The sequence below is a fragment of the Drosophila yakuba genome, chromosome 2R, assembly GCF_016746365.2.
Source record: "Drosophila yakuba strain Tai18E2 chromosome 2R, Prin_Dyak_Tai18E2_2.1, whole genome shotgun sequence".
NCBI lineage: Eukaryota > Metazoa > Arthropoda > Insecta > Diptera > Drosophilidae > Drosophila > Drosophila yakuba.
The window spans coordinates 16,714,576-16,730,100 of NC_052528.2; the positions used below are offsets into that span (position 1 = coordinate 16,714,576).

The window sequence follows — 15,525 nt, forward strand, 5'->3', positions numbered from 1 at the left end:
GTGTTCTATTTGGCCGGTAATTTCACTTAATTGCGATGACGTTGTGTGCAAAAAGCCATGGCAAGTGGGATACCCAGGTGGGTGATGGTGTGGTGTTGTGAGGATTGGAGACCCAGTGGATTGCTGATTTATATCGCCATCGAGCGAGGGAGCAGGGTCCATCAAATATTCAGCGGTCCGTGGCTTATTGAAAAGCACAAATTCAGCGAAGGGTAATGGAAATTTCAGCAAGGGCAAATGCCCAAGAGGGAGTGCCCTTCCAGAAAAGCACTTAATCGGTTTTTGTGTGTACATTTAGGTTTTATTCATGTATTTGAATGCAATCGTGGTTTACAATATATAGAGTTTTCATTTCAACGTTGCCTTGCACATTCAATATATAATATACGTAATAAAAAGTAATTATAAACAACAGTTGTAATAAAAATAATAAACATGTAGATGCATTTTCTCATAGACGGTAGCGGTAACGGATAATTGGGAATTGGAAATTGCGAATTTTTCAATCATATTTCTTAGTGTTATGTCATGTGGGTCATCATCAGCTCGAGGTCAAATATATATATAGGCGTATATATATTTATATTTAGATATAGGTTGTATAAAAGGTGTACTCCAAGTGCTGCGTATGCGTGGGCTGGTGTTCATGTGTGTGAGTGTGTGTGCGGGTTTACTTAGAAAATCCTCTGAATGGTTTAAAAATAATTATAAAATCTACTGCGTTTGCTGTTGAATTTCAATCTTCTCGACTGTCATGTCCGGATTCATGGCCGTCGCTTCCTAAAAATCGATTAAGAACATTGGTTATCGTTTAAGTGTATCTCTTCGTCGTGCATTTAATTCATTAGATACTCACTTGTATTGCCTCGGCCAAGGCTTTGTCATGATCGATCGGATCTCCATCGGACTGAATGGTTATCTTCTGTTCCACTCGGGTCTCCACAATGCCATCGCGTTCGGTTTTGTACTGCACATTTAGAGTAATATTAATAAATGTTATCGTGTAAATTGTACAACCTCAACCCATTCGAACAAGGGACTATGCATGGAATATACAGTGTGGTGCATACGCTCACAGGAAATATCTTTCGGATACTTAGATAGATAGATAGATAGATAGATAGATAGATAGAAAGCCTACCTCTGGCTACTTACTCATCCTAATCGAACGGGATCAGTTGGGTTAGTTCGATAGTTCCGAGTACTTACGGTAATGGTTTCCACAGTGCGGGTTTTGCTGCTCACGGTTTGGGTGGAGATGATTTCGCCATGTCCGGAGAAACCGGGTGTGTCCTCACCGAGAACCACTCGGGTGCTTTCCACATGGGGTCCAGTGGTGGCGGAGGTCGTATACAGCGGAGATTTCTGTGCAAGAGTCGAGATTATCAAGGTTAGAATGGAACCTATTTTTGGATGTACAACTACATTTAGAGGGCCTCTGTATTGATTGCTCATTGCAAAAGTGGCATGCATGACCCACCTGGTTATCTGTGCGCACCACACTGGCACTGGCATCGTAGGGTCCGTCGATGGGCGTGCCCGAATCGCCGGAGCTGGTCGAGGAAACGCTATCCCTCCTCTGATACTACACAACACATAATACAACAAAACATATCGAAATCATAATGCCAACACAATCAACTCATGCAAAAGAGATTGGGATGTGGGATGCCATGCGATCTTACCTGATCCCCACTGGTGACCGTCGCCGTCGTCTTCACCTCCTGGGTGACGACGCGTTGCTGCTGCTTGTTGGGATCGTGGGTGCGGGTGGTGGCCACCGTCTTCTCCTCCAGCTGCTCCGTCTTGGCATTCTTGCCCAGATCCTCGTGCGTGGTGGCGGTGCGGGTGGTGACTGCGGTGGCCGTGACATAGGCGCCACTCAGGTCGGTGGGTGTAGCATCAGCCTAGGTGGATGGAGTGGCAAGTGGGTGGTTCAGTGGGTTAGTGCGTACGGCATAGAACATGAATAACACAACAATTCTAGCAACAACATCAAATAGAGGCGGAAGTTAGGCAAAGGCACAGATACAGATTAAGTAACATAACTTTGGAAAGCGAAGCGCAAAGAGACAGAAAGAAAGACGTTTCCGGTTTTCAGAGTTCTAGATTTTGATTAAATTCGATTGGAATTTTATAAAGATTTTCTAGATTTTCTGTGATGTAAAAAGTTATCTTTTATATCCAATAAACTATAATCGAATTGAATCAAAAGCCTTGTCCCTCGCTAACCTTGTGTTCCTGCGTGGAGTAGGTGACCTCGCCGGTGCCCAGGTTGCGCACCTCCTCCTCCACATTGTGGGTCACGCCATCGATGTTCTTGGTCAGCACCTGTTTGGTGGTGGTCTTCACCACCGTGGGCGTGCTCACTGGCTTGCCAAGCTTGCCGCCCGCCTGTCCCGCCGGACTGCTGATCAAGATGTCATTGACCTGGTCGGTGCCATACTGTCCGGTCATGTCGTCCTCGGAGCTGCCCTCGGAGTCCCGCCGCAGAGCGCCCTTGCTGATGTGCTTGACTCCGTCGAAGAACTGCTGGCGGGTGATGGGCACCGTTTCCGTGGTGGTTTGCACCTGCGCCTGTTTGCCAAAGTGGGAGGGATCGATCTGGGCGTAGTTGAGGATCAGTTTACCGGTCACGGGATCCGTGACAGCCGTGGCGGGATCAATGTCTCCCGTGTTCGGGTCAATGTCGCCGTACTCGCTCTTAATCCTGCCGGTCACGGGGTCAATCTCTCCTGTCAGGGTCATCGTGTGGGTCACGGTGGTGCGTGCGCCAGCGAAACGCGGGTCATTGGGGTCCACCTGCACAATTTCACCGGTCACAGGGTCAATCATATTGTATACATAAACGGTCTTATTGAAGAACTTAAGAACGCGACCGGAGACGGGATCGATTTCGCAGGTGGAGGGATCGATCTCCTCCGGGCGACCGCGCTCGTCGGTCTTTGAGATAAGCAGGATGCGCACGATCACGATCTTGCCCGTCTTGGGATCGACGCGGGCCAGCTTGGTGTACACCTCGCCGGACTCGGGATCCACCTGGGTGGCCGCGTACAAAGGCTCCCCGGTGGCCTGATCCACCTCCCCGGTGGCAGTGTAGATCTTTCCGGACGTGGGTTCGATCTTGATTGTGTTGGGGTCGAGCTTGGTCTGTTTCTTGATCTCGTTGGTCTTGGGGTCCAGGTAGCCATAGATGGTGATGACGTAGCCCGTCTTGGGGTCCACGCTGCTGGAGATGTACTGCTGCTCCTTGGTGGCGGGATCGGTGGCACCAGTGGGCACCCATATCTGGTTGGACTTGGGGTCCACCACGATGTCCTTGTCCTTCGAGGCACTGACTTCCGTGATGGGTGCCTTGGTGGCGGGATCCACGCGCTGTTGCACAATCCGCAGAGAGATGATCCTGGCATAATCCTTGTCGGGCTTGTTGTTCTTCGGATTGACCTGGTTCTTCAGCACAATCTGTCCGGTGGACGGTTCAATCTTAATGTCCCTAGTTACCGTCTTACCTGACTTGGGGTCATTGAAGGTGATCGTATGCTTAACCAGATCAATCTGTCCATATTTGGTATCAATCTTGCCGGCCTTCGGGTCGAACTGACCACCAGAGGTCTCCACCTGCGCCGTCTTGGCATCGATGATGTTCCTCTTGGAATCGAACTTGCCCGCCAAGGAAGTGACCTCAACAATAGGGTCAATCTGTTGGCCCACCTCAATGAGGCGACCCTGGTTCGGATCGAGCTTGTTCGTCTTGGGATCGACAACGCCCAGGATGGTGATCTGCCCAGTGCCCGGATCCACTTTCACATTCTTGCTGACTACAATCTTGCCAGACTTGGGATCAATGGCCTTCAGTTCGCCGGTGCGTGTGTTGATCTCTCCATACTTGGTGTCCAGCAGGCCGGTATCCAAGTTCAGGACGCCCAGGGAACGCTCGACATCTCCGTTAACGGTGTCGATCTTTCCGGTTGCGGGATCAATGCGACTGGTGATCACTGTAAGCTCCACCACCGGATTATCCTGCGGTGTGATGCAAACGATCTGACCCAGGGTGTCGTCAAGGCGTCCTGTCTTCGGATCCGCCACTCCGGATACCAAGTGCAGGTTGCCCGTCTTGCCATCAACATCGCCCTGGAACACTTCCTTCTTTCCGGTCTTGGTATTCAGAGCCTCCAGTGTTCCCTTCTTGGGATCAATCACGCCATATTTGGTGTCAATGAGTCCGGTAGCCGGGTCTAGAATGCCAGTGGAGTGCTCAATACTTCCGTTCTCGGCATCAATGCGCTTGGTGGAGGGATCGAATTTGGAGGTGATGACCATGATCTTGACACGCCTCTTTCTCGGCTTGGCCGCTGCGGCTGCAGCTCCTGCGGCTCCAGCTGCTGCTGCAGCTCCTGCAGCGCCTGGAGCTCCCTTTCCTGTCTTGCTGGGAGAACCGGGCTTCTTGGAGCCAGCAGCTCCAGCAGCAGAAGCACCTGCAGCACCAGCAAGACCTGCAGCATCACCAGCTTTGGAGGGACCAACGTAACCGGGCTCCTTGTTGTAGCGCTGGGACTCCAGGAAATCAGCTGTGGGATCTGAGATGGGCTTGTAGCTTCCTGGTGCTCCGGAGGAGTAGCCCTGGGGTCCTTTGGTGGGCGAGTAGGATCGCTTCTGGGAATCGCTAAGTGGAACAGCAGCCGCATCCACAGCGCTGCCCTGCAGCTTAGCACGGGTGGTGGGCGAGAGGAGTGGATCCTGGAGAAGCTTGGCCCGCGACTTGGGCGAAAGTTGGCCGCGGTTCAGCTTGTCCTGGGTGCGTGGAGACAGCTGTCCTGCCTTCAGTTTCTCAGCAGTTTCCTTCAAGGCATTCTCGTTACCCGGAGCATAGTTGAAGGCCAAGCCTATCTTCTTTTGCTGCGAGGTGGGAGACAGCTGCTCCTGACCATCGGCACCGGACTTCCTGGAGCTGGGATCCTGATCGTAGCGGAAGCCACCAGGTGTGTACGATTTCCTTGTGGGACTGGTATTGCCATCATTATCCACGGCATACTCATACTGCCTAGTCACACCCGGAGTGGTGGATCCTCGGTTCTTGGCCGCATTCCTGGCCGCCTCGTCGAGATTTTGATCTTGCTGATTATCGGCCAGACCAGATGTAACGACCAGACCAAGTCGACCCACCTCCTTGTCCTTATCCTTGCCGGACTTATCCTTGCCATCCTTGGATGGCGAACCGCTCTTGCTCTTGCGACCCGACGAGAATATGCCAACGCCCTGTGGATCGTCGGTGGATCGTTTGTTTTCGAGGATCAAATGAAAAGATCAAACATAAAACGAAAAGAAACGGGAGGGAATAATTAACAGAAAGAAACTATAATAAATACCACACAACCAATGAGGTAAACTTAAGACCAATTTACGGGTTTCCACTACAAACTATCATAACTTACGGGTGAAACTTAAGTGAGTGGGTATGTGGATATGGGTGGAATTCAGGACGGGGGTTAAGAGTATTTACACGAGGGCGGGCGCATTCAGTGCGGGGCTATCGCTTAGCTTAGTTCACCTAGTCTTGTGATCCTATGATCTAGCTTAAGTGGGGTATACGGAGATAGGATACTTACACGTCTGCCCGAGGACTTGTCAGACTTGTTGGAATCATTCAGCTCGTCGTTGCCGTTGCCTGGAGAATATTTTCAGGAAGGTTTGTGAGTAAGGTTGCTTCTATAGATACTTCTAAGGATACTTACCATTAACAGCGGATCCTGCAGCGGCACCAGCGGCAAGTGCTGCCTTGGCAGCCTTTTCGGCCTTCTTCTTCTCCTCCAGCTCCCGCTTCTCCCTCTCCTTTCGCTCCTTCTCCTCCTTCTCCTTTTGCTTCTTCTCGCGCAACTTAGCCTCCTTTTCAGCATCCTGGGAACATCGAAAACATTGATCGTTAGTTGGTTATAGTCTTTAAGGTGTAGTTCAGAGTAAACAGATATTTTTGGGGCGAAAAGGCGACATGCTACAAAATGGCTGAGATGTACAGGACATATTTACAATACAAGCGAAATACGAAATTATAATAATGGTTAATTAAGCTTTATAGATGATCTTTTTCAATACAACAGCATAATCAGTGCCAATGCATGTTTGGTGTGGACTGTAATGGTGTGGCCCTAAATGGTATTTACAGCTCGAGGAAGGACTTTTACAGACGTCACAAAATCAAATCAAATTAAATCAAAGTTCAAATAAACACTCAAAAAAATCAGGTAGATAGTTATGATGGAATGCACATTTCACAGACAGTTGACGACACTGTTTTTCATCTTTATACAGAAATTACCATCAGATCAAGGTACAGCTCGTTCGGGTTCTATCACATTGGTTAGAGGATAGTCGGTTATGAAAACATAAAAATTATAAATTAATAGGTTCAGAACATCCATAAATTACTGGGTTGTATAGTAGCCCTGAGCTGAACAAATAAACGAATAAACGAGGGAGACTTCAAATCAAATCGTTTCATACGTAAGCTCACAACATTCGAAAAGCAGAGTTCAAAGCCGATAAAATAAGTTAAGTAGGATACATTGTAGAAGATTCGAGTCGAAGGATACTTTTGTTTTAATTTTTTCTTTTGTTGAGTTGAAGGTAGTAAAGTGTTAACCTGAACGGGGGGCTCAGCCTCGATGGCCTCAATCTCTAGGCTCGTCTCGTAGTCACCCTCGAGGGAACTTTGCGAGGAGGCCGAAGCCGTGCCGGTGCTCGACTGTCGCATCAACTGGTTAGTGTTATGGGGGGTTAAGGTGTGTTTTTTCAGGGGACGTAGGGTTAACATTACGAGCACATCATTTCATATTCATATTCAGAATCACGGAGTGGATGTGTTTGTGTTTGGTAGTTTGGTTTGTGAGTGGTTGTGAGTTAGTAACAAACCGAGAAGAAAGTACAAAAAACTCTGGTTAACTCCGAAATCATCGTTAAACATGTTCATCTCAATAGCTATGTTTCGTCAAGCATTAGTGGGTAAAAAAACTGGATGGGCTACCTTCTCCTTCTTGTTCTTGATGGGACTGCGGCTGTGGGCATCGCCACTACGATCTCCCCGATGATCCAGGGTGCTGCTCTTGCGAGCCACCTTTTCCTTTTCGGCCAAGGCCAGAGCTGCAAGGATTCAGGTGATTAGCTCATTTAGGACTACTTAAATCCAGGTGGTAACCCCCAGTAATTACCATCCATGCTCCTGGAAGTTAGACGAGCTCCGGACAGAGTCCTACTGAACTTCGGAGGAGTACGATCCACGGGTGTGTTCGTGCTCTCGGCCTGGGTGCGACCCTTGTAGCGGTAGGTGGAGCCGAAGACCGGGAACATCTTGGACTTGTTGACCGGCTCGGGGGTCATCAGGCGGAAGAAGGTGTGGTGCTCCACGCAGGATTTCCACAGCTTCTTGGCGGCACGATGGTTGGCCAGCTTGAAGCCAATGGTGGACTCGTACTGCTCGAATTCGCCCGGTCGAATCTTGATGTAGAAATGGTGGCGCTTGTAGGAGATCTTCAGGATCTTGGGCCAGGCAAAGCGGTTGATGCGCAATCTAGTTGGGTCATGGACATCATTTATTAATAATTGTTGAATTGAAATATGGTAAGAGCTTCTCACTTATCGCGGTAGACGAGCAAGCCGGAGGCACAAACGCCCAGCATGATGTCCACGCCCTCGGAATCCTTGGCGGGATGCAGGTCCACGCCGTACATGGCCAGCTTCTTGGCATTCTCCAGGTAGTGTAGCTCAGCCTCGGCGGGCGATTGACCCCTAAAATAAACCACATTAAAGTGAGTATAAATCCTTTTTAGAATTATCCAAAACTCACTTGTGGGTCTTGTGCAGATCCATGACCTTATCCTCCAACTCGGGCGTCTGAGTTGGGGCGATCTTGAAGTCCTTGAGGTAGGCCCTGGTGGGCATTTCCTCTGCATCGTAGTCGCCCATTTCCGACTGCACCAGGTAGGATCCGAGCAGAGCGTGGGTGACGAACGTGCAGGGCAGTCGGCCCTCCAGGATGTCATTGCGCACCTGCAGGCACAAATGGTAGCGCGTGATGTCCTCCTTCAGCTGCGACGGCTCCGGCGGATAGAACTTGACGGCGAAGGTGAGTGGCCAAGTGTCCGTGCGGAAGAACTTGGACACCGGCTTCTCCAGATCCAGCCAGGTGCGCGGATCTGTGGGCGTTTCATAGGTCAGGCCGAAGTAGTCCTTCTCGATGAGGTTCAGACCGGCGCAAATGGAGTTGATCACATCACGGCCAATAGCTTTGCGCTGTGGAAATCAAAATGTAATTTTGATAATAATGCAGCTTAGAGTTTTAGAAAGTTACTAAGGTATCAAACCCTTTAAAGGATTTAACTTGTTTGACACATCCTGGCTGCTTACTCACATCAATGGACACGTCCAGCAGGGAGCCATCCAGCAGGGTGACTCGTGCAAGGGCAGGCTTTCCGTGCGAGGAGGAGCTGGACTTGGGTTTGCTCTTGGTCGGCGTTTCCGGCTCAGCGGGCGCGGATGGTTTAATTTCCGCCGGCATCTTGGATTGGGGGACTCGGCTACGCCAGCGGCAGCTTGGAGATGGCTGCAAGAATGTAAAGACTTTAGTAAATTGCACTGGATCTCAGTCAAATGACCGGAAGTGTCCACTCCGCGGGGTCATGTTTTTCTCTGTGTGTGTGTGAGTGTGTGGGCGCCTTTTGCTCATTAGATGTCTGCAGTATGGGCATAAAACACGCCATAAACTTTCTCAATTTGCCTGGCGCCATTGCGCAAATAAACTCGTTACACACACACACACAAACATGTATATAAACACAGGACCCTCAGCCAGGATGTGGACAACTTCTCCTTCTCCATTTGGGAATGGCCATGATGTCACCAGTTGCAACTGCGTACTCACTTCCAAAGAGCTCTAGAATTTCTCCGACAATGATTTCCAGCGAGCTGTAAGAGAAATTTCCGACATTAAAAGCTGAACTGCAAATTGAATTACCATTTTACTAGCGAAAGCAGATAGTAAAAAAAAACTTTCAACTCTGAGACCATTACAATGAGTTGGCCATAAACCGCACAACAGTCGGATTTCGCAGATCTATTATTAAGCAGAGTGAATACACAAAAAAATGCCCCAGTAATTAAGTCATTAAATATACAAAAGTAGATGGGAACAGAAGCTGGGAACGTCCTTTGAGTAAGCCGAAAAGTCAAGTGATCGGCGACAGCTCACGTTCGAGATCTGGATTCAAGTTCAGCAGTGACATAAGTCTTTCTTACATACATATATGTATATGTATGTTCTATATCGGTGTGGGTTATATAAGCCGGCAAGTCGAGGCAGCGTCATGTTCTCGCTTTAATCCCCTTCCGTTTCCATTTGATTCCGTCGCTTGCGGTCGGAATTTAGCGGGACTGCAAATTGCGCGAAATAATGCCATAAATATTGTATTATTCCGCAAAGAGACGATATCGGCATTTCGCCACGGATGTGGACACACTGCCCCACCCAGAAAGTAGCCTTCAATCAACGCTGATTGGGAATGGGAATGGGAACGGGATTGGTCTTGGTCTTGGGTATATCAATGGTTATGGGTATGGTTAACGTAGCGAGGATCGAGAGTCAATTGAACCCAGATGCACTGACCGATTGCGCGGCGAGTTCAATTTACAAATACTCGCAGTGTTTAATTGATTGGGAGTCATGAGCCATGTGCCATGAGACATCCATCGATCCCGCAGAGGAAACTAGCCGAACCAGTTTGAAACACAGACTTTGTGATAGAGGTCTTCTATGGCGCTTTAATACTGTTTCAGTTTCGGACACGACCCCCGAGCGAATTAACTCTGGTGGCGTCATCGTGCGTTCAAAATTAAACAAAAACACACACATGAAATATGTATGCTGAGAACCAGAACCCGAAAACCTCAACAAAAACCAAAAAAAAAAAAAAAGAACAAAAAAAGCAGACAAACATCTAATTTATATTATTTTATTTATTCTCGCGTCTTTGTAGAGCGCAGACCATGTGTATATGGACTCCATATAGCATTACTTTTGGCAGCGTGCTCGTTCCCATAGTTGAAGGTTGCGCATACGCAATGTTGACATCATCGACGGGCGGTTGCAGCCACCTAGTCATGTTTGCTATCCGAACTGCGAACTGCATGGGCCCATTAACCCACCATTGGTAGTGGGAATGGGAATTGGAATACTTGACTAAGATCGGCGGTGAATCAGCGGCATTATCTCGCCGTGCCGCCTTACAAATTGATTTGGCTGGCAAACCAAAACAAAGTAAATCGCTCGAATTGTTGATAGCGCATAGCGATTTTACACTGCGGCGGCTCTCGTACATGATTTATTTTCGATGACATCATCGGCTAAGCGATCAGCACCAGCTAAGGCATAATATCAAGTTCTATTTCTAGAGTTTATTGAAATATTTGCAGAAGATGCCGCCGACACCCAAAAACATTTCAGCAGCACTCAGCGCATTCGCCTCAATTGAAGGAGGTCGAGGTGAAATTCATCAAGTGGCGCGCGTCTAATCTTTAGGTTACAATATTGCTGGCCAGGCGAGAATAAATACGTCCGAATTGAGCAGACAAGAAGCAGGCTACCCAAGTGAGTAGTATATACATATATATGTACATAAATACGAGTATATCTGGTGTTATTGTGAAAGTAACGAAGTTCTTGTGGCGAACAGAAGACAGAAGGCAGAAGCACAAAAGATGGCAATCGCGTAGTTTCAATTGAGAATCGGAATGAGAACATGGGCACTCGTACTTTGGGTGCAGCCGGCTCCCCTTTAATTAAGTTTCATTTAATACAACTTAAATCAAATTCAATTGGCGATGGGGCTGCGCCAGGGTTTTCATATCCGAGGAATGGCTCATACATGTGTCATCGTGTTATTACTCTGACATCAACTTTAGGTCACCTGGTGGGCGGTGGCGTCACTTCCCCCGGGGATGACTTGCCCCCTACTTTGAATTTCTCCCCAGGTATATATGTACATATACATATGTATATAGTACATTCCCCGTAGTCATTGTGACTAAACTTTCGCTTTTATGCCCATTAACATTAAAATTTCCCCGGGGCTGTGAAGTGCACAAAACTTTTCAAACTTGCCATTTTCTGAGCGCAACGAAGCGTTGCCAATAAATCGCATTTAAAATGTATTAAAAACTGACTTCATATCCGTTTATAAACATGGCCGCATTTCCGCAAGGGAAGCTGTTACATTTTCCGTTGTGGTGCATAACATGAAATATGTACACTAATTTGGCAGACATCTGAGTTTCTTTTTTGCTAATTGGAGATATATGGTTTCCATTTAGGAACTTAAGAACACATTCTTTCTCTTCATCACTTGACCCTTTTGCACCAGTCATTCCGCCCGGATGAGCAATGGATTTTCATGCCTAGTGCGTCAGGTCTTGCAACAAATTTTGTATATTTTTCGAGGAAATATGGAGCGGGAAATACGTAAACATTCGCGCATTCTGGACTGTGTGCTAAAGTGGGAAAGTGGGTCAATCAATACAAAACGATTAGAAGAGGGTGTGTATCGCCTTTGCGAATCCATAGACTTATCGACGGAGTGGAACCGCCTGGCAATGGAGGATGGCGACTTCATGGAACCCGCCAGTCGATAAGCCAGATCCGTTCCCATTTCCCATCGCACTGTTGGCCCTGAGACAGCGATGACCACTGGCTAGTAAGTCAGAAGTGGATCAGCCACTTGAGGCGAACTGGTTTCTGGTCACCAGATGCCACTTTTGGACAGCTCAAGTGACAGCTCTGTGGAGCAGTGTGTCGCTTGACTAATTACCACGCTGATCGACGTTCGGATGACAAGGCGACATAACCGCACTGGATCACACCCACATCTGCACCACTCTACACCACTCCGCACCACTCCGCACCACTCTGCACCACCGCTTATCCACTGTCAATGGCTATTTAAAGCATTTGACTTCGCCTGGCCAACGAACTCTGAAATGCATCCGCAGTTGCTGCTCTTTCTACACCGTGAAATATAAACTGAGCCAATCAAATTGGGAAAACCTTTTATAAAATGGGTTAGCTTGAAGTAGTATATAGCTATTAATTTTAGTAGAACATAATAAGCTCTGCCATATAAATATGTATCCGTGTGTTGTGATGCCGCACCCACATGCACGTCGTGATTTGATTTTTGCCCGGAAGGCGAGGGAAAAGTGTCGCGAGGGGCGGAGAAAGTAAACAAACAAGCCGCCCTCGAGGAGAATTTTGTCCACTTCAGCGCTTTGCACATTAATCATAGACCTATAGACGCCCCAGCCGCAGAAGTAAAAATCGATGCGACAAGGAATAAAAATAGAAAAACGGAAAATTCAAGGGGCATAGAAGTATGTAGGAGGGGGTTGGAAGAGGGGAACTGATTGGCTCAAAGGGGGCTGGAAAAGCGGCAAGCTGCCTTCCATCCGATTAGGTTTGTTGATAGATTAGATTGGTTTTTCCCTTGGCTGAGGGAAGGTGGAAATCTTCCGGTGAACTAAGAATAGCTAACGATTTTAGAGAGGATTCACACACAGATTAAGATATCATAAAGATATATTATGTGAGATCCCCAATGTGAGATAGCAACGATCTGGCCACGCTGGAAAATCGCTGGTGGGGCTCAGTCTCCGTTTTCCGCCGAGAGAAGCCGAGAGAATTCGGAGAGACTCGCTCTGGGAGCTTCTAACGCTGAAAAGCGAAGACACACCTAGTTGGTAACGCTCGAATTCGGAGTCGTGTTCGAATTCAGGTTTTTCGACGGGGGCTCTGATTCCGACTCATTTTATTTTTTTTTTGTTGTTAGCCATGTTCATTCGCGTGCTGCCAAGTCGTTAGCCCTCCGAAACCGAAACTCTCTCACTCTCCAGATTTTTGTAGTATAGTTTTCCACTCGCTGGTTGTACAGTTATTGGCATTCAGTTGGCTGGCACTCCTCGTTTGCTTTGCTCGGCTGGTTTATCTGTTTGTCTGCTGTGCAGCCAACTTCTTGGCCAGCAACAACCGGTTTTTTTTTTCTTTTTTGTTATTTCTAATGCAAGCTCAACCTCGCGTTACCCATTTCGTTTCCATTCCCACTTTGCATGGCCTGGCCAAGAAGACGAAGTCTTCATGTTAATGTTTCTCACTATTTGGGTCAAAGCCCACACCTCCCGGAAAAGGTGAAAGAAAAAAGACTCCACGTAAACAGCGGTTTGCGACGAACGGTTTTTTCGTTACCAAGTCAACGCCCCAAGTTTTCCGGGGATGGTGAAAATCGTGCCGTGACTCAGTGGATGAGGGATGGGGGGTGAGGGGGCACCTGAAATATCGCCACTAGTCACCTGCCATTCATAACTGGCCTTTGTTGTGGTGGCCTTATCTTATCTTAACCATGTTGCCTAGTGGCTGGGATAAAGAGCCGTCGTTGTTTACCTCAGCCGATATCAAACATATGAAAAATGCCAATGCAAAAAGCGCTCAATGCTTTGATAAGAATTGCGGAAACCTGCTCGCAACCCCGATCGATTCTATTTTCGGAGCAGTGACGTCTTGATGCTTGGGGAATTTAGCCACCCTATGAAACTGTATGCCATATGAATGCGACGAAATACCAAAATTATATACATACATATGCATGGGCAAGAGAAAGAGATGAAAATGAATCAGATTTCTATAGTGCGTAGTTCAAAGAATTTTTCGTTTCTCTGGGTATTTGCCCCAAAATGAAAAACACCTAAGTAATAAAATATTATTAAAATTAATATTCAATCTTTAGGGGTTTCCTATTCATACTACTTAAAAAACTTTTTAATCTGCGTCTCTGTAAAAAGTAATTGTGCATGATGTATTCGTCTCTTAACACTCGTATCTTTAATATGCATTTGAATTTGTGGCTATAAGAGCATAGTTTACATAAAATTAACTATTATCTACACTAACTAACTAATTTGCATAAGAATCATTACAGAATGGTTATGTATTTGCCCCCTTTTTTATAGTTCACTGCTAAACGAAACTACCTTTGAGATACTTTCGTATCCGATCGGTGTTGTGGAACGTTTCCTTGACTACCGCGGGCCCAATAAGAATTTCCCACCCTGCGCCCCGAAATGCGAAGCAAACGAGGAAAACACAGAAGAAGGAAAATTGGAGTAAGGCAAAGACAGGGGCAAAAGCGAAAGAGAGCTAGCGACAACAACAATGTGGGCCGAGTTGACAAAAACAAGAAGTCGAAAGAATATCGTGCCAAAAGATACACTCGAAAAGCTTGACAGCTCACAGATACAGCTACAGAATTTCTGATACAAATGCCGCGTGAGTGAGTCCGGCTCTCTCTTTTCGCTCCCGCTCGCAAAGCTGCTCTCAATTAACTCTGCGTTTGGCTGTGCGTGTGTGTGTGTGTGTGTGTGTGAGGTGTGTGCTATGAAGTCATACTGCCCAAGTCATTCTGCGTTTGTGTTGGTATCGAAAACATAAAGCGACCAAAAACTCCCGACCACAGCCCAAATGAAAAAATTTAACTAAAAGTGTAATTAACCTATGTCGCAATCCATGAAATCGTACTCACCCACTTGGTGCGACTCTAAAAATCCTTTTTAATCCACAGCAAGGACACGTAGATACCGTTAGTTTCGGCGTTTGGCGTTCGACTGACTGCTTTGTACTCCTGTATTTGTGTTGTGTTGTTTTCACTTTTCTCCCGTGGGCACTGCACTCACTCGCATTCACACTAGTAAACAAATTCTTTGCCACTTTTTTCTATTCGTTCGCGAAAAAAGACAATTTGTTGTTGTCGTCGTCGTCGTAGAATACCTGTTGAAAATTTGACGTTGAGTTTCTTTGAGTGAGTAATAGAGAACAACGCAAGAGTGTGGGGGAGTTGAAGGGGTGTGTGGGAGGGGGTAAAATAGAGAGCGGGGTGGGCGTGGGCGGAAAATGCGCGAATAGTGGTTGCTAATAAATTAATTTCCCATTTTATTTATAAACACACTGCTGCCGAATTGCGCGCTTTTCATTTCTATCCGCTCGTCGCCGTCTTGCAATTACTTTGCCGTTGGCAAACAACAAATCTACTCAGAATTCTGGCAGCGCGATCCACACAAAACGTACCGTCTTCACAAATATTCGATGTGCTGTGCACGAAGAGCAAACTGGTACTGAAACTGAAAACTGAAACTGAGCGCCATCCGCTTTCCGCTTGCCGCTTCTCGATTTGGATTTGAGTCGATTTTGGTTGAGACCACTGAGTTTTGCTGAGAAGCAAACCACCACCAAGTGGTTGCAGTGCTGGCAAATGTCGGTGGTTCATTTGAGTGCTTCGGTTTGACTTTCAAATGTTTATAGCAGTGCCTACAGCAACGGTTTTTAAATATCACAATTAACTACTAATAACTAAATTTAAATGCTAAATTTATGTAAATGTATGGTTAGTTTTCAATGGGTAAATTTAAGTGAATATTTAAGTGATTTTTTAATGTGTTGAAAAA

At 47.0% G+C, this 15,525-nt stretch overlaps 1 protein-coding gene across 11 annotated transcripts; it reads right to left on the reverse strand.

The window, feature by feature from the left end:
- Positions 1-279: 279 nt before the first annotated feature.
- LOC6530978 (protein 4.1 homolog) lies at positions 280-15,300 on the reverse strand. 11 transcript variants are annotated; one of them, XM_002091780.3, is made up of 17 exons: positions 15,149-15,300; positions 14,607-14,851; positions 8,912-8,955; positions 8,402-8,593; positions 7,838-8,283; positions 7,627-7,779; positions 7,203-7,561; positions 7,019-7,134; positions 6,638-6,751; positions 5,733-5,895; positions 5,607-5,665; positions 2,233-5,256; positions 1,686-1,907; positions 1,481-1,585; positions 1,210-1,365; positions 857-967; positions 280-780 (listed from the first exon to the last, which is right to left on the reverse strand). In XM_002091780.3, the coding sequence occupies exons 4-17, from the start codon at positions 8,546-8,548 to the stop codon at positions 715-717; spliced, it is 5,241 nt and encodes a 1,746-aa protein (XP_002091816.1). In that variant the 5' UTR covers positions 8,549-8,593; positions 8,912-8,955; positions 14,607-14,851; positions 15,149-15,300; the 3' UTR covers positions 280-714. The 11 variants fall into 11 exon arrangements, with proteins under 11 accessions (XP_002091816.1, XP_015051805.1, XP_015051806.1 ...); XM_015196319.2 differs by lacking the exon at positions 6,638-6,751 and adding an exon at positions 6,314-6,343 and having other exon boundaries at positions 15,149-15,299; XM_015196320.2 differs by having other exon boundaries at positions 2,233-2,802; positions 15,149-15,298.
- Positions 15,301-15,525: the final 225 nt, after the last annotated feature.